At 41.9% G+C, this 26061-nt stretch overlaps 2 protein-coding genes across 2 annotated transcripts in view; one reads left to right on the top strand and one right to left on the bottom strand.

The window, feature by feature from the left end:
- Positions 1 to 232: 232 nt before the first annotated feature.
- On the bottom strand, positions 233 to 21066 carry LOC116505395. The gene is made up of 3 exons (XM_032212608.1): positions 20691 to 21066; positions 1530 to 2072; positions 233 to 627 (listed from the first exon to the last, which is right to left on the bottom strand). The coding sequence occupies exons 1-3, from the start codon at positions 20754 to 20756 to the stop codon at positions 454 to 456; spliced, it is 783 nt and encodes a 260-aa protein (XP_032068499.1). The 5' UTR covers positions 20757 to 21066; the 3' UTR covers positions 233 to 453.
- A 3803-nt stretch (positions 21067 to 24869) lies between these two features.
- Positions 24870 to 26061, top strand: part of LOC116506592 (PH and SEC7 domain-containing protein 3-like) — a 213896-nt gene continuing 212704 nt past the window's right edge. Inside the window, exon 1 of the mRNA XM_032214413.1 lies at positions 24870 to 25273. Within this exon, the coding sequence (XP_032070304.1) occupies positions 25253 to 25273 (21 nt within the window). The 5' untranslated portion in view covers positions 24870 to 25252. The remainder of the gene's footprint in view (positions 25274 to 26061) is intronic.

Below are 26061 nucleotides of genomic sequence, written 5' to 3'. Positions count from 1 at the left end.
GGATTTTTTTTCTGCTTGCAAGTCAATAGATCATTTAAAGATAATTTAGAGATCAGTTCCTTACTCATTCTGGGAAAGGTGCTACTTTCCCAGGACTTTATGACTGCAGGGTGGGAAAAGCTGTCTAACAATCCACTCCTTTTGTGATCTAGATCCCTCCCCACATTTCTAAGGGATGTGAATGTGCCACTTGTATGTTTAGCTATGATTGTTCACATTGATTCCATTATCCGCGTGTTTGTTATATTTATTCCATTGCTGCAGAAAGAGGTTGGTGCCTTACTTGTACCTGAAGAGTTTAACACAGTGGTTATAACAGTCAGCTACAGCTATCAACCCGTGGTCCAAGATGGTGATATCGTTTGGTCCTTGCAAGCCCTCACTCACCACAACATCACAGAGGGTTTGAATCAGGATTAAACATCACAACACAGTTTTGACCTTGATCGGAAACTAAGAAGTTTCCATGACCATCCACGGTGACTCCAGAAGGGTTTTCAAAACTGAATTTTTCCCATGATGGGGACCTATGGTCTTTCTCAGGCTTCGATCCCTGTCAATAATTTTGATGCAGCAGCCTTGAAACCTTCCAAACAGTTGCCCTTCTGCAACCAGCATGTCTTCATTCTGAGTAGATGGTGAGAAATAAAAACAAAACAAAACTATGTTGGTTAACTACAGTAAGTTTACGTGAGTCTATAAAAAGCATATCCTCCTTCCTGAGGCTGATCCAAGTAGGGACAAGATACTACACAGGAAGTCCTTAACGTATGACCACAACTGAGCCCAAAATTTATGTTGCTAAGTGAGAAATTTTGTTAAGTGAGTATTGCTTCATGTTATGACTTTCCTTGCAACATACATTAAGTGAATCACTGCAGTTATTAAGTTAGTAACATACGTTACTAACTTAATGTTGTTAAGTGAATATGGATTCCCCATTGGCTTTGCTTGTCAGAAGATTGCAAAAGATGATTACATGACCCTGGGACACTGGAACCGTTATAAATAGAACCAGTTGCCAAGCATCCAAATCTTAATCACATAACTATAGGGATGCTGCAAGAATCTTAATTGTGAAAATGGTCATAAGACACTTTTTTCAGTGCTGTTGTAACTTTGAACTGTGACGAAATGAACTGTTGTAATTGAGGACTACCTATAGTATCTGGCTGGAGATGACCAATATATATGGATTATTCCATAGAAAGTAAGACTGTTCTTTTCAGTAGCTTTGCCACTAAAATCCACTGAGAGTCATCTAGTGGAGTGACACATTGGAAATTGCAAATAGTACTAGTTAGGACCCAAACCAGCTGGGATGCTCTCATAACAGATTTAAATAAGAATTTCAGGAGAACACAAGCATATTAGATAGAAATACTGTCTCATTTTCTGGGCCTCCAAATGTGGTTGTTATTTGCATTACTATCCTTATACGTCTATGCTAAAATGCTATACCTTCTCTGCTACCAATCCTTCTATGAATGTTGAGCAAACTTTTTACCTTTTTGGTCATCCAATCCTACCTCATTGACAGCCATACGCACTGGCCTGTAGAATCCCTCTATTGACTGTGTCTTTAGTATGGCATTCATTCTCCAGTCCACTCCAATGATGTTGACTTTTCCTCCATTGGTCCAGTCAGACACTGCAATTTTATTGGACTTCAGGACTGTTATCCCATATGAATAAGGCCAGGTGATTTTGGGAGACTTCAGTTCATGGATCAGGTCCCCATCCTTAGAGAAGAGCTGGATGATCTTAGTCCCACTGGTCACAAGTAACACACCATTTTTCATGCAGGTGATATCTCCCAGTCCTTTTACTGGTTCGAATCCATATGAAAAGCGTTGTTTAGGACGACCATCAGTGCTGTAGATCTGGATATTCCCCGTACCGCTGTCTTTCACTACCAAATCACCTTCAAGGTTTGTTGTCAGACTGGTTGGCCAGATCAACTTCCCTGGATTTGTACCAAATCCGCCCACAATTTTTATTAGGGAATTGTAATAAATCTTCTGGATTCCAGAAAGTTTCCATTTGTTATTAAAGCGGAGAGTTTTTTCTATCTAGGAACAGCAAAAGAAACAGAAAAATGGATTGCTTAGTTCAGGAATTAGTTCAAGTACTGGATAGTACATGCTTCTTGGGCTATAGATCCACATTCTCAGAAGCATAAAAGGGTTTCCTCCACCAGGTGAACCACTGACTCCATCTTTTCTATTTAAAAGATACCTCTCTTGGGCACTTTCACATGGAATCTTGGTGCTATTTCAAATGACGTCTGGACCTGTCTGATCTCACAAAGTCAGCTGTCTGGGAGATGAATCAGTCTAACGCTGGCTTAGCTGTGGAGCATCTGAAATTACCGCAAAGCTATTCTTTACACTTAGAGTACTTAGCTCTACATTGGTTATAGCTGGCCTGTTCTCTCACTGAAGTGAACCATTCCTCCAACTTTCCCCATTGGTTTCTTTCTGACTTTGCCCTCACTTCAAAAGTTTTGAGTTTGCAGAGCTGAAGACAATTATAGATCAACTTCAGGTTGATTTTAAAAAGTTAGGAATAGAAACTTTGATGACATGGAAATCTTCCAATATATTTCATGGTGGTGCAGTGGTTAGAATCCAGTATTGCAAGCTACTGCTGGCTGATTGCAGTTCAGCAGTTCGATTCTTACTGGCCTGAGGTTGAACCATCCTTCTGAGGTCGGTAAAATGAGGACTCAAGATTTGGTGGGGGGCAATATGCTAACTCTGTAAACTACTTAGAGAGGGCTGTAAACACTATGAAACAGTATATAAATCTAAGTGCTATTGCTATTGCTATTTAACTAAAGCACAGGATGGATAATACCCAGAAACTTGTTTACTGATGGAGATGTACAGCTACAGTAATTTACCTCTTTGAACATAGTTGGGAAGAAATAAAGATGCCACGCTAATGGAGTGTTAATCTAAATATTAACAGGTTATCCCTTGGCCTCCATTTCTTTCCCACAAGATCTCCCATCACCCTCCCTTCCCTCTGCCTTTTTTCTGTAACTCCTCTCTGTTGTCCATCAGCTGATTCAGCTCCCATTGTTACATCGATGCAAAATATTGAAGGTGTATGAAGTGGGTAGGTGGAGAGTACAACAAGGCACAAAGCAAATGAGAACAATCTTTGTACTTTTCATCATCAAGAGTCTTCAGGTAACATTTCTTTGGTCAGGAGTGGAAGTTCCTCCTACACTATAATAACGGAGTCAAGATGACATCTTATTACATTCCAAGATTACCCGAAGGTTAAACGAGTGCATACAAAGAGAAGGTCAAAGTCATTTATTTGCTTATTGAACTTATACTCCACTTTTCCCCACCAGAGGATATCACTTAAGATAATTAATAATAATAGAATGATAGAAAATAATAGAAAAATTTATATTTAATATAAACACAGTTTAAACATAATTAAAACTGGGCTTGATTTCTGGATGTTTCATGGACCATATTAATGTTGTTTCTTGGCAGCAATCAGAAATGGTTCGCTCTCAATCCTTCATCCTTGGTGGTTTTCAACATTCCAGGCTACAACCCTGGTAGCTCCGGGGTGATCTCCTATCTAGGCAGTAAACAGTTTGTACACAACAATCACACAACATAGCACCATATTCCTTTTTGTGGCAACGGCTTCCTTCCTTCCTTCCTTCCTTCCTTTCTTCCTTCCTTCCTTCCTTCCTTCCTTCCTTCCTTCCTTCCTTCCTTCCTTCCTACCTACCTACCTACCTACCTACCTACCTACCTACCTACCTTCCTTCCTTCCTTCCTTCCTTCCTTCCTTCACTAAAAGGAAGATAATAACTCAAGCTAGCCCAATTTTTCTTTACTATTAATTCCAAAGCCAGAAAACAGCCAGTGAGAAGTGATAGCAGCAGAAGAAGTGCTTTTCAAAGATCTGGGAGTGTTGAGAAGGAATGGCAAAATTGTTTGTAAATCATAATTTAAACGAGACTTTGAACTGTGGGGTTCTTGATGCTCTCTGAGCTTGGTGGTTTTCTTGCAGATGTTTCATTATCAGACTAGGTATGTAATATCAGTGTACCATTTTAATTAATTTGTTTATTAATATTAATTCGTTTAGATTGATTGTGGCTACTATTTCAAAGAACCTTGGAAAAGTGAACTTCCCCTCTCTGTTATACTCCCTCATTACCTAATGTGGTATGAGGTAGACACCTATGTAAGTGTGATAAATAAATAAACAAAATAGTAAAATGAGCCAAAAAATTATAGAAAAATCAAATTAAAAATTTAAAAACTAACAGCCTACTTATTATTGCAAAGCAAGCTCCTACTGTATTTTTAAACAGCTGCAGAGATTTAATGGGAAGTTAATTCTGCATAATCCCTGGGGAGGAAGACTGTATAAACAAGATTTCAATTTCTTAGATCATGTTTAACTATTCCAACGTTCTGGGGTAAAACCTACACTTTGTTCTCTTGTTCTGTGACATTAAGGCAATTGTAAGTTTTCCACAGTTGAAATGGCTGTAAAAAATGGAGCCAGCAGAGTAGCAGTACCCAAGAAATCGATCCCAAGTATGGCTCTGTCATGTAAACTGGCATCACTTTTTGCCATGGGAACAACATATCTTCTAGGAGGCCTGATCAGCTTACATTCCCAAAATCATTCTGCAAATGAACCTTGGCCTGAAAACATGCAGGGTTCCCACCCACAATTATGTTGAAAATATAAAGTTCTATTTATCATAGCTAAAATTAATTTCATCATACCTAGTCTTTTTCAGAGGTATTGGATTTATAGCTCCAGTCTTCCTGGGACAGGATTCACAGAGACTGTAGATGATGTGAGGTTATGTTTTGTCTGAAGGTGCAGGTTACACAAGTTGAGATAGAAGCTCAGTTGATAGTGCAAGAATTCGTACATATAATATACTATGTTTTTGTTGCTAATATTATGCCAAGGGGGTACTATTCAAGTAAGGAGTTGTATAAATACTGATCTGCTTGATTTTTTCAAAATATTTGCATATTTCCAGCTGCAAATCAAAAGGCAATTATCTTTCTTTCCGCTGACTAACAAAATTGTATTTGAATAGATTAAATCTTTTCAACCAAGAGGCCTTCTACCTCAATCTACATTCTTTGTCTACACAACATTGACGGGCTCACGATACTGCAGATCTTCAAAGCCTTTTAAATAATACAGGTACAGACTTGTAAATTATATATGTGATATTTCTGTAATGTAATCACAAGCCAGTATCTTATGAGATCAAAGAAAAAAAGGATGTTCTTCTCAAGGGATAGTTGGTAAGAATTAATAAAGAAATTGCATACTCATAAAGAGGTGATTTATTAAAGGAATATTTACACTGCTATTGGGTTATATTTTTTTCACTGATCCTCTACCAGTCTGTAAAATATAAAGAAGCCTACATAATGTTCTTCATCTTCCATTTAATACCAACTCATTATAGAACCATTTAATTTAATAAAGGAAGCTATACTGTACGCTTTAACTCCTTGCTTTATAATTTAGCCAGGTTAAATCTACAGAATCATATATTTAAAGATTCCACATTTTTTATACGCTACAGTAGCGGTTTGGAAACAGAAAGAGAAAAGGAGATTGCCTAAATGTGCTAAGATTATTTTACTACCATCGGACTGCTTTCCCCAAGATAGACCTATTTGAAGAAATGCTAGTTCTCTTCAAAGCATACATTTTTGGCACATATGTTTAAGATCTCCTTAATACATTATTTTTGATCCACATTGATAAAATTATTATCATAAATTTAGTCAGCAACTGGATGCAGTGCCCTTGTCCTTGAAATCCAACTCCAGTTGGTCTTCTCATCACAATTGTACCTGATAAATTGGTCTCTTGAATCAAGGATCAACTGCATATTTCATCTCTTCAAGAGAGCTCTTTGTCTGGCCTCTTCTCCCTCCCTTCCTCCTCAATGCATGATGCTGCTCAGCGGTGGCTTTCACATTTTGTTACTATTGGTTCACCCCACACGCACCTGCTCGCTTCCCAGTCTCAAAACACAACTTCTGTGCATGCGCCTGGCCTTCCATGCATGCATTTTGCTCATGTGTGCCACTTCTGTGCATGCGCCTGGCCTCAATATGTGCCTAAATGGGACAGCATGGGGCCAGGGCAGGTGGGCATACCCACCCACATTTCTGCTACCAGTTCAGGCGAACCGGTCCAAACCGGCTGAATACCACCTCTGATGCTGCGAAAGGAATACTCAAAAAAGATCTTCTTGCACTTTATCAAAGTAGTTGTCATCTTCTCTGATCTACTTGATGGGGATGTTGATCTGAGTAATAATGTATAATGTTTGATTTTAAGGAGGTCCAGTTTGAATTGTGTGTTATATGTGGATTTTTACCTCTGGATATATTAACATTCATTCATCTTGTTTTTAAATTGGCAAAAAGTTGGTGTAAGTTGTGAGTAAGTAGTCACCCTAATTTTATCTTAACAAACACTCTTCTCCGGAGAGACTGGACGAACTGGGCGGTTGGCTACAACTGTCACCGCCATAGCCCTTTTGGACGCCCCCCCCCCCCGTGGCTCAACCTTTGTACGATCATTGCCCTCGTTCCTCTCCTGAACTTTGCTTATTTAGACTTCTTCCCTGGTGGACTGGGAGAGTTCCCTCTATAGTTTGTCATCAACATTGTGGAACTTTTGTCTGCTTCCCTTGCTGGCCATCTGGTCATTCCACAGTTGTGTTTTTAAACACCACGTTTTGCCTAATTACAGTCCGAGGGCTTCTGGACGTGCTATTTCAGCCCCAGCTGCGTTGACTATTACTAACTGCAACCGCCCTGGGCATATCATTACCATCTCGAATGGCATTTACTTAATTTCACCTGCCTTGGCTTTTTGGACAAACGGGGATGCCCATTGTGCATAGGAAGACCTTTCTCCCCCACAACCACCTTAGACTCTTGGGACCTTTTCAGCCTTACTGGAGAGTACGCACTTAGGAATGTGGTGTAATGGTATGCCTGATTGATGACTGTGCCCACTTTTTAAATTCATTATTGTTGTATTTTTTTGTGTTTTAACTGACCTATGTGGGGAATGTATGGATGAGTGGCCGTGTTTGTGTGGGAGGATGATTGATTCGATGGACCTGTCGGGAAACGCGGGGGCTATCGGGGTGGGTAGAGGGACCACGGACACGGAGTGGGCCGGAGCATTACGGTCTTAACAGGGAGGGCAGATATGGCTGGACTTTAGGGCGGGCCATTACCGGGGAAGGAGGGCTCGCTACGTCACAGAGATCCCCCTTCTGGCCCTATGAGTCCCACTCCAAGGCCAGATGGCGAGTAATCAGGACCCTGGTCTCAGGCTGCTGTCGCTAAATGCCAGTCTGTAGTTCATAAGGCTCCCCTCGTTCGGGACTTAATTTTAGACAGAGGGCAGACCTGGCATGTATTACTGAACCTGGCTGGGCCCGGAAGGAGAGTCCCCCTCGTAGAGATTGCCCAGAGGGTTTTCAGGTGCTTCATCAGCTGCGACCCAAGAAGGGGTGGGGTGTGACCATTGTTATCCGAGTCTCTAGTACCTCGTAGATCCCTGCTCCGGAGCTTGTCGGATGTGATTCCCTGCTGGTGAAGTTGGACCTCAAGGTCAAGTGGGCCTTCTGTAACGTACCTGCCTCCCAACAGCGTTGCGGCACCCTCCCCTCGCTCCTCGAGTCAGTAGCTGAGCTGGCAGTTGATTTCCCCAGGCTTATGGTTCTGGGGGATTTCAACTTGCCTTCACTCTCGGCGAACACTCTGATGGAGCGCAGAGTTCATGCTTCCATGACAGCCATGGGCTTGACCCAAGTAATCCGGGGCCCACTCACTCGGCGGGTCACATGCTCGACATCGTATTTCTCTCGGAGCAGTGGAGTTTGTGATCTTGGTCTGAGGGTAGCGAGATCTTACTCCTGTCATGGTCGACCACTACCTACTGAGCTTGACTTTCGGAGACCAAACCCCCACTGTAGGGAGGAGGAACCGATTAGGTGGTTCCACCCAAGGCGACTTATGGCCCATTGGGCTTTCAGACGGAGCTTGGAGTTATTCCTGATACCCTCGTCCACAGTCCGCGGAGACTCTGGTTGCTGGCCTGAACTCAGCAGCGACAGAGGCTCTTAACTGGATTGCGCCTTTAACGGCCGATCGAGGCAGGGCTTGGAATCCGGAGGGCCTCCTTGGTTTACTGAGGAACTCCGGGGAGATGAAGCGCCGCAGAGTCGCCCTAGAGCAACGAGGAGATCCAGTAAGTCCGAGTCAGACCGACACTTCTAACATCCGCATCTAGCTTACATCCGGGCAATTAGGACGACAAAAAGATCAAACATTTCCTCTCTGATTGCTTCCGCTGATCGCCGCCCCGACCACCGGTTTTCAGTGGGATAACCCGTTCCCTCCTAAATAGGAGGGCATACCGCGCGATCCTTTGCAGGCAGAGCTGAGGACTATGTCCAATTCCTCGCGGATAAAGTTCTCGCTTCGGCGGACCGTGGACTCCAATTCCGCAAACCACTGAGGCACCCGGGGGAGGAATCTGTAGGACATCACTGGATTGATTTTCAAGCTGTTACCCTGAGGACGTGGACAAGGTATGATGGGAGCTGTAAGTGCCTCCACATGTACTGGACCCGTGCCCCTCCTGTCTGGTTGCTAATCAGGGAGGTGACACGGGGCTGTATCCAGGCGGTAGGTTCTGTTGCCGCCTCCCTTCGGAGGGGTCTTCTTCCCTCCCCGCACTAAGGCGGCGGTGTGAGACCCCGCTAGAAGCCTCTTTGGATCCAGCCATCCTAAACAACTATCGTCCAGTCTCCAACCTCCCCTTTGTGGGGAAGGTTGTTGAGAAGGTGGTAGCCTTTCAGCTCCAGCGGTCCTTGGAGGAAACCGATTATCGATCCCTTCCAGTCGGGTTTTAGGCCTGGCTACAGCACGGAAACCGCTTTGGTCGCATTGATCGATGATCTCTGGAGAGCCAGTGGAGGTCATGCCTCCATCCTAGTGCTCCTTGACCTCTGTGGCTTTCGATACCATCGACCATGGTATCCTTCTGCGACGACTGCGGGAGGTGGGGGTGGGAGGCACTGTTCTACGGTGGTTCTCCTCTTACCTCTCGGACAGGTCGCAGTCGGTGTTGGTCGGAGGGCAGAGATCGACCCCTAGGCCCCTAACGTGTGGGGTGCCGCAGGGTTCGGTCCTGTCCCCCCTCCTATTTAATATCTACATGAAACCACTGGGTGAGATCATTCGACGGCACGGGATAAAACCACCAGTATGCGGACGATACGCAGCTGTATCTGTCCGCCCCGTGCCAACTAATGAAGCGATTGATGGATGTGCCAGGGCCTCGAGGCTGTAGGGACTGGATGGGGGTTAACAAGCTTGTACTCAATCCAGATAAGACCTGAGTGGCTGCTGTGCTTCCCTCCTACTAATTGGCCAAGTGTTCATCTCTCAGGTGGGGGGGTCAAACAGCACGCCCTCAGACAGGGTCTGCAACTTGGGAGTCCTCCTGGACCCACAGCTGACTTTGAACACCACTTATCAGCTGGACCAGGGGGACATTTGCCCAGGTTCGCCTGGTGCACCAGTTGCATCCCTACCTGAACCGGGAGGCTCTCACAACAGTCACTCGCGCCCTTGTGACCTCCAGACTGGACTACTGCAATGTGCTCTACATGGGGCAGCCCTTGAAGAGTATTCGGCGACTTCAGCTTGTCCAGAATGCAGCCACGCGAGCGATTGTGGGTGCACCTCGGTTCACCCACGTAACACCTATCCTCCGCGAGCTGCACTGGCTGCCTATTGGTCTCCGGATACGCTTCAAGGCGCTAGTCGTCACTTATAAAGCCCTTCATGGTATTGGACCTGGGTACTTGAGAGACCGCCTACTGCCAATTACCTCCACTAGACCAATTAGATCCCACAGACTAGGCCTCCTCCGAAATCCATCCGCCGGCCAGTGTCGACTGGCGACTACCCAGAGGAGAGCCTTCTCTGTAGCTGCTCCGACCCTCTGGAACGAACTCCCCGTGGAGATTCATACCCTCACCACCCTCCAGGCCTTCCGTATAGCCCTTAAAACGTGGCTGTTCCGACAGGCCTGGGGCTAAAGATTCGCTGCCCCTATCTCGAATGGTATGATTGTTGTGCTTTTTAACTATGTATAGTTTTGTGTTCTTGTTAAACTGTTTGTATCCCCCCCTTCCCCTTTTTGAGTTGTGAGCCGCCCTGAGTCCCCTTAGAGAAAAGGGCGGCATACAAATGAAATAAAACTCTAAAACTCTAAACACTCTAAACTCGCTATTTCCCCTTAGTTTATTATTATTATTATATTATTATTATTATTATATTATTATTATATTATTATTATATATTATTATTGCTGACCAGTTAGGTTAGGGCAGAAATTAACAGATTTTACAACTTCCTTTCCCCCCTATCTACTCTTACCTATAGGACAAACAATCACTCTCCATCACATGGAGATACCATGGAATCTATCCTGGATTATCCTGTGTCCCCCAATAGTTCTAGACCCCCAATTGAGGGGAGGGGTTTCAGTTTTCTATAGGAATATCAATGCTATGATATTTGTACAAATTTAAAATACCATGATTTATCAAGAGATCAATAGAGCAATATTTTAAAACTTTTTATTTTAGCAATTCAAAATGTATCCTGGCAAATAATTAAAAAATCACATTTCTGTATTCTTCAAAAGAAGCAGTGCTGCACAGTAATCGTCCCTCTAATTCTCTCCACCCCGAAACTCAAATAAAGTTGCATTTTTAAATAGGAATGTCAATCAGATTTCTGGACAAATGAGTGAGAGTAGAAGAAAAAAAACAAGGATGTTCAAAGTCATGTGATTGGGACAATTCATAAATAATTGTAATAAATATATTCCAGTAAATAATTGTAGTGAAGAAAACAAAGCAACCATGTGGTTTATAACACATTATAGGATGTTCTGTAAAGGTCTCCTTTAAAAATATGCCTATATTTGGAGTTTTGGTTTTCCATGAAATTAATATATCCATATAAATCAGGGTTAGGGTTAGGGTTAGGGTCATGTGATGCGTTAGGACTTTTTCTCCGTTTTCTAAACTGGGTGGGGACGGGACCTGCACATGACGCATCTGGCCCGTGGGCCGTGAGTTTGACACCTGTGATGTAAATGGTTGGGGGAGGGATTCTTTTTTAGGTAAAGAGGAATTTTCATTGTTTTTCATTGCTAGTTGCCCAAAGTTGTTTCGAGAATGTTTTGCCAATACTAAAATAGAATTAATTAATTAAATAATATTTCAGTTGTAGACACCACTGTTGAAGAAAATGAGACAAATGTTACATAAGACTGTGAAATAAAGCTTTTCAGAGATACGTTGCCCCTATTATCGCATATCAATAGTCCTGTAGACTGATTTGCTGTTAAATAAAAACAGAAAAAGAGGCCGTTGAATCCAAGGTTCAGCAGGAAGAGCCATTCTCACAGCATCCTTCCATGATTAATTGGAGCTAAGAAGCTTGTTAATCCTGATGTGTCAAATATGTCATCCAGGTGTCCCGAATTGTCCAAATGACAAGTTTTGGGTCGGAAGAAAAAAAAAACACGTTCACACCAGAATAATTGAAGACCATTCATTTTAGCTGCCTGAGTAATAGGATTGGGTGAAGTGAAGGCAACATCACACGCACTTGTCCCTCAAACTCAAATAGTGAGCTGTCTGAATCATGGAAGTGGGATTTGAGGGTGAGCTCTATAAAAAAAAATAGCCATGCTAGAATGAGGAGAGACGATAAAGAACTATGGAATTAACCATTTTCTACAGCCATTTTCCTCTTTTCTGAAACAGAAAAATAATTTCTCCTTTCTTACCTTCTACAGTTTTTTTTGTAAGATGCAGAACAAGTGCACTGAATAGTTAAAAATAGAATATCTATGTTCTTTGTGGCTATCCAACAAATTGGGAAAGGTCTGTGTTATTGGAGGGCAGTTTGATCTGGGTGACACTTAATTGGGGAAGATAATGAAATGTAAACTCTGGCACACAATTGTGCCTCCTGTAGTTTTAGGTGGTAATCTTGGATCTTGTAATAAAATCCTGAGGCAGAAACTTAATTCCAAGGGAATGTGGTAAGAAATTTATTTTCTAGAATTCATAAAGCGTAATTGAATGGATTCAACCAGCCATCCATGGTTGGTTTGATGGGTCTCATGTAGAGATTGCTCTCCTTGCTGAGACAAAGCAGTTAAAATGGCTTTGTTCTCCTCTGTAACAATTCTAGAAAATTAGCACTTGTTTTCTCTATATTTTCCTATTTATAAGTATGTATATAAGTATGTATAAATACTTTCCTGTTCCTTTACACTGGGAAGCATTCAAAATGTTGTTCCCTTGATCTACTGCCAGGAATCTTGGGTGGGCAATAATGCGGAGTTCACTCTGATGGCGGAGTTGAGAATCAGCTATCAAATTTGTCAGCAACATCTTAGGAGGGGTAACTAATATTGGAGAGAGAGAGAGAGGGAGGGAAAGAGAGGGGTGTGTGCATTTCTAGCATGAAGTACCCCCATGCCATGTTAGCCATGGGCAGGTGTGCTTTGCAAAATTGGGCATATCGAATTATTATATTCTAGTCCCCCTTTTTATATAATGCGAGACAGCAAACAGAACTTAATTGTCAGCCCTTCTTCATTCAAAAATCAGGAAGAAAACCACAGGACTCCATTGGTGGAAATCAAGTGTACTTTTACTAATTATAAATGAATAGAAGCGAAGCTAAGCAAAGTCTGATTATTTAGGCGCGAAAGCGAATAATATATTGTATAATTCATTCCCCTCCCCTTGGCATCCCGTGCACAGTGCAATCATAATTCTCCCAATTGTCAGGTGTGAGATAACTTCGAAAGGCATCACCAGGATGGAATGCTGGGTCCGTTGGCCTTGGCGGAAAACGACAAAACACAAACAAACAGACGAACAACAAGAAATGGAAAGTGAAAAAGGGAAGGGAGAGAAAAAGTCAGGAAATTTGGGAAACTAGGGCTTGCCAGGATAAGCAGAATAAAATTGGCGGAGCAATTCAGGGGCGCAGACATGGGATTTGTCCACCCATTCAGCATGAGAAGGGGGAAAATGCTTCCAAGCCACCAGGTACTGAACACGATTCCGCCATCTGCGGGAGTCCAAAATTTCGTGGACCTCGAAATGTTGTTCACCATCAATCAACAGCGGGGCGGGCGGCGGATGAACAGGCGGACGTAAAGACGAAAAGCGAACAGGCTTTATGAGGTTAACATGAAAAACAGGATAGACTCGGTTGAGGTGTTTAGGCAGCTGCAGCCGAACGGAAACAGGATTGATGACTTTGATAATAGGAAATGGGCCAACATACTTAGGCCCCAACTTCTTGGATTTCTGGGAAGTTTGAAGAAACTTGGTGGACAGATAAACCTGATCACCCACTTTGCAATCAGATGGCTTAGTCCGTTTCTTATCCGCCTGTTTCTTATGTGCGCGATGCGCAGTGTCCAAAGTTTGAAGTGCTAAAGGCCAAACACGCTGAAGGCGATCACTCCACTCAGAGAGAGACGAGACTTGCGGCTGCTCACAAGGAACTTCAGGAATGGGCACAAAATCCTGTCCAGACACCACCCAGAAAGGTGTGAACCCAGTGCTGCTATGCACAGAATTATTATAAGCCACCTCCGCATGTGGCAACAAATCCTACACCAAACATTGGGAGACCAATGTTACTTTTATTTTTTTATTTTACTCATCTATGATATTGATTGCTGCATCAATTGTGCAAAATTGTAAGGTATTTCTTGGCTTCACTTGGAGCCATATACAATAATTACATGGCCATTCTGAGTGAATGCTTGGTATACTAACTATATGTTTTGAGAACTTTCTTCCAGCTTACGTATACTGTATCAGCTTTTTCCAACACTGGTTTCTACTTTTGCTGGAGTATTCTGTGACAATATCATAGGAGAATATACACCATCAAGAACTGCTTCTCTGGGAGGAGGAGCCAATGTCTCCACGGTACGGACGTGCAGTCTCGATGCTCTGAGACTGCAGCCGGTACACTGGGGGGGGGTTTCAATCGGACCTAAATCATCCCGAAGAGACGGTGAACAGGAAGAATACATCTTGCTGATCTTGGAGATATCGCAAAATCCCTGAAAAAAGCAAGAAAAAGTCTTCAAGCTGGTGACAAAAGACAGCTTATGCTGATGAAGTGGGAGACGGATGGCTATGGAACGGAAGGGAACAGAAAGTGAAGTGTGATTCAACTGGGGAATTCTTTCTGTTTTGGAAAAAACAACTGCCCAAAAGACTCTCTTTTTTATGCTAAACTAAACCCACAACCAGAAGAAGCCAGCAGCGAAATTGATCTTCATTGTTTTGTTGTGGTCAGTATATATTTTTTTTTTGTAACTATTGAAATGCTCTTCGCAACTTTTTCTTTCTCCCCCCCGCCTTCTGCTTAAAGAGAACAGACTGGTTTCTCTTCTTTGGTCTCTGCAATATTCTTCAACTAAAGGACTAAAATCTCCCTCTTTATTTTAACAAAAATTGTCTACTATTTGCTATTAAACTCCACTTTGTTCCTCCTAAATCTGAGTCAACACAACAAAGTGGGGGAAAAAAGTACTAATTTTGCTGCTCAGAAGCTTAATGTTTTCGTGCTTCAAAGCTCTGTAACTAAAAGTGATAAGAGTCAAGGCTAAAATTGTTTACCACAGCTGTTTCTTGAGAGCCTTATCGGTACTGGGAGAAGGGAAAAAAACGGAACCTCTCTCTTGTGAAGATTAAAACTACAACGGCAGTAATTTACAATTTGGAACATGGAACAATCTACAGAAGAGGAAGCTTTAATTTTGCAAAAGATTTGGGATGCAATTCAAGAGTTATTCATAATTTTGAAAATTGACAAGAACATAGAGTTTATACCAGAAAAAAATGAGGGAGGTGGAGTTCCAAAAATTGAAGAGAAAAAGGAACACAAAGATAAGAAATCTAATGATTTGATCTCTGAACTGAAAGTGGTTGAAAGCGAAAAAATGGAAGTTTGGAAGGGGGATTTCGATGGCCTGGACCTTTACCCCAAATTTCAAGGCACAAAAGAAGAAAAAAAGAAAAAATGATGGTTTCAAAGGAAAAAACCCTAACAGAAATAGGATTGGCAACTAAAGATAAACCAATTAAAGTAGCAAAAGGGCGCCGAGACTATCTGAGAGATCCAATGAACAATAAGGTGCGGAGAGATGTCCATAAAAACTTTACAGAGGAAATAAATAGAAACTAACTCCACAAATGGCATAAGAAATAAGACTACAGGCCTTCTGGAAGGACACAGGTTGATATATGAAAATTGATAATAAAAATAATAATAGTTAAGTTTGATGATTAGTTAGTAGGAATTTAGTAACTCCTTAGATTGCTTGCTTAAATAAATATTGATAATGGTAACAAGGTATATTTCTATGTTGGCTGGAGGTGAGGAAGCTGGATATAAGTAATAAATGATTCTGTTACAAACATTAATGATAATAATAACAATGATGAAATGATAAAACTTATAGTTAATAACATATATATGTACTGGCTTAATATAAGGAATTTGGATAGAAATTGCAAATAATGATTGGGGAAAAAAGTTGAGAAATTTAAATAATCAATTTTTATTTTGAATATGTTATAAGGTATAATGTTATTGGATATATGAAAGTAGATAACAAAAATTAACTGAGCTTTATAATTAGTAACTAGTAATTTAGTAATTTATAGATGGTTATGCTAAAAATAATTGACAAGGGCAATACATATATGTTGGTTTGATGAGAAGAAAATAGATATAACAGTAAAGGATTTTTTGTTAACCATATTAATTATAACAACTAACAATGGAATGATAAGGATAAGGGATACAGTTAATGATACATACATGTACTATCATAATAAAAGGAACATGGACACAAATTGTAAACAGTGATTTGAGGGGAGAAAAGGGCTCAGATATTTTGTCAACTAATTTTTGTTTAGAATGTGTTATAAAGGTTTAAGGCTATTGGATGACTTTGTAATAATTAATGAAATGCCATTAGGTGGCTGTTTTTTTAAAACTATGGATTATTCTAAGCAAAAGGACATTAAAACAATTTCAGCTAAATGAGAACTATGATATGTTGAAAGTAAGACTCATTAAGAACTTTGATATTCGATATGAATGTAAGTAATGATTCTGGAAGAGATGCACGAAAGCCAATTGTAACCAATTGACACACTTTCTACAAGATGTAATGTAAGATGATCATTTTTGTGTGTTGTTTGTTTAATAAAAAAAATGTTTATTAAAAAATATTACAGTAAAAAAAAAAGAACTGCTTCTCTGAATCATCTGTCTCCCTCCTTCACTGCAGTTGACAAAGGCCAAATACTGTAGAAGATTCATTTTCAAAGAAGTTGCATTTGTTCTTTTTTCCATGTATCCTACAGAAGTGTATTTTAGACACTTTGCCTGGTATTATGAAATTAAATTTTGAACTGAATTTTAATCACAAAGCACAATACGATTTCCTCCTGTTTACCTCATATTTCTAGTACCTCATACTTCTGTCTTGAGAGATGGAAACTGAGTTTCCTCATATGTTAAGCTTTCCTTTATTTGGATTGACTAGCTTTGTTTAGCACACTGTTTCCTGGTAAAGATTACCCAATGAGGGTATCCTAATTTCATACCAGATAATATTATTTTTCTTTTCACAACAATATTGCTCCAGGGCCCTTGCTCTTATTTTAACAGTATCTGATTGGCACAACTCCTCAAATAGACACTGGACAATCAAATGTTTTTGTGGTGATTGTATAGGTGCATTTGGCTGCCATTCCATAAGGCTATCTTAAATTTAACAATAACAACAACAAGAAAATATTACACCTACTTCTCCATAAGATGATTTTAATGACATTAACTTAAGATCAGGGTGCTCCTCCCTTCAGATAATCTCCCCTTTAAATCTGTCAGTACACACCCTCCCTTGGCATAGCTTTTTGATGACTTACGACTTGCCTAGCCATGTTGCAATTAAGTTAGTTTGACAAGTACTAAATAGTCATAAAATTCTACCAGTACTTCAGTGTTCCCCAGTCTGATGCTTTCCAGCTCTTGGAGGACTAGTATTGTTAAAAAGTTTCACAGATGTGGTCCTGGTCCTGGTAGCTTTAGTCTCAACATACTTAGAAAACTCCAAATTAAGATCAACGAGCTGAAACAGACTGAAGGTGGTTTGGTGATTATGAAGGATGGCTTAATGAAAACCAGTGTGAGACTACTGTGAAGGAGAGAACTAATATCAGTATAGTCTTAGTATACATAAATGGCATCTTTATATATATATATATATATATATGTATGTATGTATGTATGTATGTATGTATGTATGTATGATATGTATATGTATGTATGTTATATTTATGCTGATAAATAAATAAAGGGAGACTAGTATAGATCTATTTCAAGCTATTTAGCTCTCATCAGCTAGCCATACCCAAGTTTTTTTTGGGGGAATCGAAAAAACTTGGGTATGGCTAGCTGATGAGAGCTAAATAGCTTGAAATAGATCTATACTAGTCTCCCTTTATTTATTTATCAGCATAAATAACAATGTAACAAAAAAGGCAACAGTAAAAATACTGGGTTTCTGTCTGGATGGTCTCTTGTGACGAGCCTAATGACAGAGAGTGGAATGTGACCTTCCTCCCATACTTGGGCATACCAGGGGTTGTGACTTTAAGTGTATGTATGTATGTATGTATGTATGTATGTATGATGTATGTTGTATGTCAGTTATGTATTATTGGAATGTATATAGCTGATTGCTTATTAATTTATTGTGTACTGGACGTAGTACAGAAACATGATTGAAAACAGATACAGGGAAATAATTTGTACACATATACAATACCTTTCAGCAACTTTGATTTTTTCTACTCAATCACTAGAATATGATAAAATGTTTTTCTATATTAAAACATCTCCAACTTTATTATATGATTTATTTTTGCAATTATGGAGGGAGTTATGTGCCATCTGTAAACTTTGTTCCAATTGCCTCCTTGTCATATTTATAGCAATCTATATACATCTTGATAGGTGATCTTGATTCTGTACATGTGTTTCAAATTCTATCATTTGTCTTAAAACCTTTCTTCTTGATGCAGCTTTTTTTCCCAGCATACCTGTAAACATACCATGATGGTAATTTTTGCCAGATTTTTAGTTTTGTTTCTACAGTCTGGATGTACCATATCAACATACATAATTACACTTGTCTTACAGTAATTGTCTCCAGAACTCAGTGAATGGGGAAGAAGGGTACCAATGAGTCTTAATTGTGATGGTTGTATAACATTCATTACCAGGAGTGTAATGCCACAGGCTGCTGGGACAAGAAGTGTGAAGGTGCTATTGCTGTCATGCTACACCTATGATGTTCCCACAGATACAGGAACAGAATGCTGGATTGACGATTCAATATAGCCTTAAGTAATTAATTATGTATCCTGAATATAATGTAAATTTCTATAGAATAGGTATTTCCAATGCATGCAAACAAGAGCTTCCTTCATTGATTCCATCATGACCCTATGGATCATTTCATATCAACTCTCACTTATCTCTACTTCCCATTTGTAACATTACACTAACACCAACATTACTTGCAACATCAGACTAACATTAAAACCTGCTGTAGGGTTTGTACATTTTGACTGAACCAAAGGACAGTGCAGGATTATGGATTGCATCAGCGTACTTGGCAGAACTGCGAGAATTGTGAAAGTGGGTCATACATGATACTACAGTGACAAAAACATCAGTAAACAGCCTCTAAAGAGTGAGCACATTCGGGACAGGTGAATATACCATTACAGTTAGAAAAGGAAAGTGGCAGGGGAGAAAAGAATGGATTGCTCTGTTGGGAATGATTATTAAAGCCTGGAGTGGGAAAAAAAAACATTCTTCTGCAGATCATTTTTTTGCAGTAACAGTTTGAATTTACAAAGTTGCACAAAAAAAAAAAGACTTGTGTACTGTATAGACAAGTAGTCTAAATGCTGAATATTAGTATATTTAATTTAGTGATACAAAGCATGTATTCCACGCTGTTCTCCCCATCCCTCTCTCCTGCAATTTTTCGAGTGTTATTCATTCATCTGGCACGCTAGCTGATCTGAGCTGTCATATGATATATACTCTACAACACTCTGTCGCCAACCAATTGCAACCATATGTCTTGGTGTACAGTAAAATTTCCAGATCAGCTTGCCACAGTTCTCTCCATGCGGGTGGCTAATTCACAGCTGGAGGCTAGCAGCAGGATTTTGTAAACCAAGAGAGGTAACTCACCCTAGGTTTGAAAACTTTGCCCTGCAGCCATAGTACATAATACACAACTGCTACATTCTTGCTCATATTCCATATAAAATGTTCTGAAGCCCTTTTATAGGAGTTATAAAAAAAACCCAACACTGCAAGTATTGTAATGTTATCAGGAAGAAAAAGGAAAAGCTACTTCATACCCCCTTGTTACTTTTTGATAGTTCATCTGGTCCCTGTAATTGGCTGGAGAAATCATTCATAACCAGCCGGACTAGCCTGTTGGATCTTGATCTTATCCATCAGGCCACTCCTTATATTAACCAAAAGATCTCAAGTCACAATTAACTCCATGGCTTGTCGAATAAGACACAAGACAGACACCCATTAAATCAGTGATGGTGAACCTTTAAGGCACTGAGTGCCCAAACTGGAAGGTGCATGTGCGCGCTCTGCAAGAGGCACAATCTTTTCTTACAGAAGCTTCTATTTCGTCGTTTGAGGGGAAACCTGTTCTCCACAAATGTCAACAAGAACACCATGGAGAAACGCGGTGAACCTGAGCTGGGGTGACAGCATGTGTGCCCAGAGAGCGGGCTCTGTGTGCCACTTCTGGCATAGGTTCACCATCATGGCATTAAATGTTATTTATTCACACATTACACTAAGGCATAAAACATGGACAATCCATAAAACCAAGGTTTATGTGAGCTAGGGCAAAACCAAGCAAATTGGTTTGACTTAGCCTAATATCAACCCAAATCACAGATTTATTACATAACATAATTCAGGAGTAGCTAAGATCGTAACTAAGATTAGTTCATGTATATAAAGTGCCTAATACAGCCAGTTTGGTGTAGTGGTTAAGGCCCCAGAATCTGAGTGATTGTGAATTCTAGTCCTGCCTTAGGCACAAGGCCAACCTGGTGACTTTGGATCAGTGCCTTCCTCTCAGCCCTAGGAAAGAGGCAACGGCAAACTATTTCTGAAATCTTGCCAAGAGAATTACAGGTGCCTGCCTAGGCAATTGCCAGGAATCAACATTTACTTGAAGGCACCTATTGTCAAGCATGGAGAAAATCAAGAAATCTATGTAGTTCAAATTACTGTGTTTCCCCCAAAATACGACATGTCCTCATAATACAGCCATGCCACATTTTCCGGTGGGCAAAAATATAAGCCCCTCCCCCGCATATAAGCCCCCTGGACAACCCCCCACTTCCACCCAGGCAGAGTGCCACTCACCAACCTAGCAGTATCCTGAAGGTGCCAAGCCGTGTGAGCGCCTGCTCGCCGTCGCCCAGCCCCCATGGCTTGGCGCTTTCCAAATGCCAGTGAATGGCGCTCTGCATGGCTGGAGAGGGGAGTTGGCGAGCAGCTGCTCTGCTCTCACTCACCCGCCTCCCAGCTCACAATGCATGGCCCAGCTGTCATTACGGAGCCAGGGTGCCGCTGCTGCTGCTGCCGTTGCTGCCGCCACCATCCCAGCCTGGGTTTTTCCGCACCTTCCAAACCGAGTCTTTCGGCAGTGGCTGCTCTGGGCACACGCTCTATTGTTGTACGCTCTGCCGGCAGCTGGCCCACGATGCTGTGCCCGGCTCTTGGGAGCCCGCTTGCAAGAGAGCAGCTGCCCGGCAAGCCCAAAACAATAAACCCTTCCCCCATAATAAAGCCCAAGCCATATTTGTACATAAAAAGAAAATAAGACCCTGTCGTATTTCCGGGAAAACACGGTAATATAAATGTTTATTGCAAGCTTAGGCTGTCTAGAAGAATCTGAACTACTAATGATCAAAGCAAATAGGTGATAGATAAGTCAATGGAATTTAAGAAGAGCTGTGGGCAGGAAGGAACTCTAGACTGATGACACATTTTGACCACTCCTTGGGCTCAGCCTGTCATTTCTTACACATAACACAAACATATTAATACACACAAAACATGTTTAATGACTGGTCATATACCATAATAAAAGTTCATTTATTCATGTACCTCAGTAGTATAATTTTGCAATGGTTATAGATACTAGAAGACAATTGGATTGTCTGTTATAGTATTGTTTAAAATTTGTAGGTATGAGCTCCAAATGTTTCTAAGTTTGTAGATTACAACAATAATGCATCCTACATTATGGGATTTAACAGATACACAATTGTAAATTCTTAATATCTGGGTCATTGATAGCCAGGACAATAGCTTTAAAACATTTCACTTAAAAAAAAAACTGTAAATGAAATAATTAAAATAACATTTACTTTAGACACTCATGTTGGATTATATTCCTAAAGTTGTAGCTTATGGCATAAGCATGCTCTACACCTTATTAAATGTGATTTATACAATAAACAGTGGATAACCATTTCTATATTTAACTTATCTGTTTCTAATCTTTACCATCATTTCTTGGAATAATATGTCTGGCAAACAAATCCTGAAAGTCATTTTTATGAAAAAAGAAGGCCTCTTTGAAAGACAGTATTTCATAGGCCAGAATCGAGAGAAGGATAAAGATCTACCCTCCTCTATTTAAAAGATTTCCAATTCATTGTCAGGATTTTAAGGGCTTTGATTTTCTCTTGATAACTCCTTCAGCCACAGAGGCTTTCTCAGTAATTGCCTGTTCGCTCATTTGTTGTCCCCAACACTGTAAATCTGATTAGAAATGTCAATTAACTTAAAAGAATCTTCCAATGATATCTGGAGAAAATAGGAGTGTTTATATAGAGTGGTGGAGGGAAGGAAGTCATATATTTCTTGCATCCTGTGCAAAAGCAGTGCAAAAGCAAGAATCTGATCAAGATTCTCTCCTCCTTCAGCAGCTGGTATGCAGAGGAGTAAGAGAAAGAGGAAGCACAACGAATGAGAAAAAACTGCACATGCACATGTGGCCCAGATTAATCTGTTTTGTGCTCAGAGGCTGGATTCCACTTAAGTGTGAGTCACACTTGAGTCAACAAACCGATGACTTTCTCTGTATGTTGTGTGCTGGGCTTGCAAAAATGCAGGAACACACATCTAAGACTGTCTTTTAAATCTTTTATAGATTTATGAGAAAAAGCTAAACCAGGCATTATAGTCAAGGAAAAATGAAGGATTGAACCTGCAATTCTTCTTGGTCAAGGCAATTCTATATCTTTTATTGCCTGGGGCAGAAATGTCATACGAAACCTGGCTTCATTATAATGATCCAAAAAGGACTTTATACTTGAGAGGTGTTTTTTTTCTTGCAGATGGTATACTATTTCCAAGCAAGCCTAAGAAAATCAGACACTTCCTTTGTTCCTCATTAAAAAAATGCACAAGTGAGCGAGTCCAGAGGTATTTCACGAGAAGAGTACTCCACTCCTCTATTCGCAACTGTCAAGCCTTGTCAAAAATATGCTAGAATAATTTCTAGTGAACTAACTCTAGGCTATTTGCATATATATCCCTATATAGTTTTGATACTGTGTGCCTCTGACAATTCAGGGACATTTGCTTGGTTCCATTCAAATGAGTGGATATAAAAAGATTAATGTATTTCTTTCACACTTGTTGGCGAGATCCACCCTCAATTCATGCTGATTCTCACAAATCACGTACTCTCAGGACAAGCACACTCACAGCTGCCTTCTCCAATGCGGTGCACTCCAGACAAGTGTAACGTGACTTCCATAATCCTGCCTGGTGGAACATTTGGGGAACTCTGTCAAGGACCTTGAAGTACTCATATCAAATGATCTAAGTGCCAGAACTTACTGTAACAGCATTGCCAAAAAGGCATTAAGAGTTGTTAACCTAATAATGCGAAGCTTCTCCGGTAATATTGTACTACAAACCAGGGCATACAAAACCTTTGCTAGACCAATCCTCGAATACAGCTCATCTATCTGGAATCTGCACTGTATATTGGACATTAACACAAGTGAGCGAGTCCAGAGGTATTTCACGAGTACTCCAATCCTCTATTCGCAACCGTGACCCATCAAAACCGCGCTCGACTAAACCGCGTCACTGACGTCATCAACAGGGCGACAACAGCCAGCGCGGAGAAAGAAGGGTGCTTTAAATAGCGCTTTGAAAGCAAGCCGATTCACTTAAGGTAAGGGTTAGGTTTAGGGTTAGGTTAAGGGTTGGGGTTAGGTTTAGGTTAGGTTTAGGGTTAGGTTAAAGGTTAGTTTAGGGTTAGGTTTAGGTTTAGGGGGGTTAGGTTTAGGGGTTAATTTTAGGTTTAGGGTTTACAGTGTGCTTCTGTTTCTGTGCTGTTGTCGCCCTGTTGATGATGTCAGCGACGTGGTTTAGTCAAGCACGGTTTTGTCGGTGAACCATTCGTGACAGAATACCTTATGCCACCAGGCTCGAAATTTTGGGCTTGGACAACCTAGAACTATGGCCCCTACAGTCTGACCTAAGCGTAGTACACAAATTATCTGCTACATCTGCTACAATGACTACTTCAGCTTCAACTGCAATAAGGTAGGAGCACACAATAAATACAAACTCAAGGTAACAGCACCAAACTCGATTGCAGAAAATACAAGTTCATCAACAGAGTGGTCAATGCCTAGAATGCTCTACCTGACTGTTGTTACATCCTCAAGCCCCCAATAACTTTAACCTTAAACTGTCTACTGTTGACCACACCCCATTCCTAAGAAGTCAGTAGAGGCATGCATAAGGGCATGTCCCTGTCCTATTGTCCCCATTTATTTGTACCCATTTCCTGTGTTCTTATTCATGTTCTTATTCCTGTTATCTTGTACATGAGTGGCAAACTAAACAAATAAACAAACGTGTCTCCGTGTGTGTGTGTGTTTTGTAGTGTAGCCCTTCTGTGAGGTTCCAGTCTGAGGAAGGAGGCTATACAGAATTGCAGCCATAGCGTGTAGTTAGTTGAATACACCCCTTACTCCTTTCAGTACGCTCCTATCTAGGGGCCACTATCCCGAGAATTAGCTCCTTCACCCTGCATTTTACTTCATGGCGGCGGGGGGATTCCCTTTAAAAAGAAGGAAAAGTTTCCTTTTCTCTCCTTTTAAGTTAGTTTCCACAGATGCTCAACCACGGACCCCAAAACTTCCTCGCCACGCGGGTGCCTCTTTGCTAAAACCGCAGAGATATCTGACTCTCGCCCTCACAAGCAACTCGCCCGATGGTCCTTTTCGTGGACAAAGCGAAGGGCACCATTGCTACAGCAGCCCCTTCCCGAAAAAGCCAAACTCGGAGTCTCTAAGAACGCGGCGGCGGCGGCGGCGGCGGCGGCAGCAGCAAAGCAAAGACGAGAACTCCGCTCGGCTTCGGCTCCACGCAAGGCTCGCTTGGCTCCGGGCAGGAAACAGCTTCGCTGCTCCTCAGTGCTCATGTGCGGGCCCTCGAAGGGAAGGCGGCCGAGGGAAAGGCTTCGCACATGCTCAGAAAGGGTCGAGTCGCCGTCCCTCCGGGCTGGGGTGGCTGGCAGCGTCAGGCGAGGCGGCTGCCTCGGGAGCGAAGGATGCCCCCCCCGCGTTGTCATGCCGACTCCTCGCCGCTGCCATCCTTCAAGCCCGTGTGAGCGTGCTGGCGGCGGCGGCGGCTGAGGCAAATGCCGGAGGAGCCCCCAGTCAAGTCCTCAGCCTCGGCTGCCGCCGCTCTGAGCGACGCTCGGCGGCTTCAGCCTCTTTAACAAAAGGATTCGGCGGCAGAAAGGTGGGAGAAGCAGGACGTCGCGCACGGGGCGCCCAGAGGCAGCAGCAGCAGCCCCCACACCCCGGGCATCCCACCCTTCTCGGACTATTGTTGCAGCGGTCGAGAGGAAAGGCGGGAGGGGGGGCTTGTCCGGGAAATGGAAGATGGAAGAAAGCGACGATGGGGTAAGGAAAACAAAAACAAAAACCTCGCCTCCTCCTCCTCCTCCTCCTTCTCCCCCTGTGCCTTATGCTTTCTCCCCGCTTGGCTTTGTCACCCGAGATGCCCCCGTGGTTCTGCCCACCCACGCTGCCCAGGTGTCAAACCGCTTCGATGATGCCACGGACCCCACCCCAAGAATCGGTGTCGTCCCCGACCCCCCCCCCCCCCGACCCGTGGGCAAATGAATGGGAGACAAAGACCGAGCCGGCTCTGCCCTTTGCCAGCTTTGCAAGAACTAGGTCTCTTCGCTGTCCTGGTGGCAGCCTCCCCCACTTCCCCTCCCCCCTTCATTTTAAGCAGATTTATGACTTTTGGATGGAGGGCGGCAGGGGTTGGATGCGTGGGGAAGGGATACCTACTCCTGGCTGTAAGAGTGTGAGTCCCATCTAAGGCGGAGAAACCCGCCTTCGGTATTCAGATTTGGCTCAGATGAGCCCGAAGTTAACTCGCCTCCCCTTATAGACTTGTCTACTTGGTAGGGTTGTTGTGTAGTGAAGAATGGTGGGAGAACAAGTCAGGATGGTTGCAGCTGAGTTTCCTCTTGGCAAAGAATACCATTATAATCATGTAATCACATATCCTTCCAATTTTGTAGTTCAACCCTGGATTTAGAAACCTGGGATTATTATTATTATTTTCCTGTAGAACATGTTTATTCTACCTCTCCTCCCTCCCCCCACCGACTTCCATCAAACGAATAATAGTGATGTATTTGGCAGGTTTATTGCAGGAGTGAAAAGGCGGGCATTCT

This window comes from Thamnophis elegans, chromosome 3 (assembly GCF_009769535.1).
Source record: "Thamnophis elegans isolate rThaEle1 chromosome 3, rThaEle1.pri, whole genome shotgun sequence".
Taxonomy (NCBI): Eukaryota; Metazoa; Chordata; class Lepidosauria; order Squamata; family Colubridae; genus Thamnophis; species Thamnophis elegans.
The sequence above is the reverse complement of the archived record's forward strand: the minus strand, read 5'-3'. Positions and strand labels throughout refer to the sequence as shown.

Bases quoted from the DNA above. Each gene is read 5' to 3' on its own strand.
- LOC116505395 (XM_032212608.1), bottom strand. From the start codon at position 20,756: ATGGGGGCTGGGCGACGGCGAGCAGGCGCTCACACGGCTTGGCACCTT. The intron at 2,073-20,690 runs GTGAGTGGCACT...TGCTGTTCCTAG, and splicing joins TTCAGGATACTGCTAGGTTG to ATAGAAAAAACTCTCCGCTT. The intron at 628-1,529 runs GTAGGATTGGAT...CCATCTACTCAG, and splicing joins TGCGTATGGCTGTCAATGAG to AATGAAGACATGCTGGTTGC.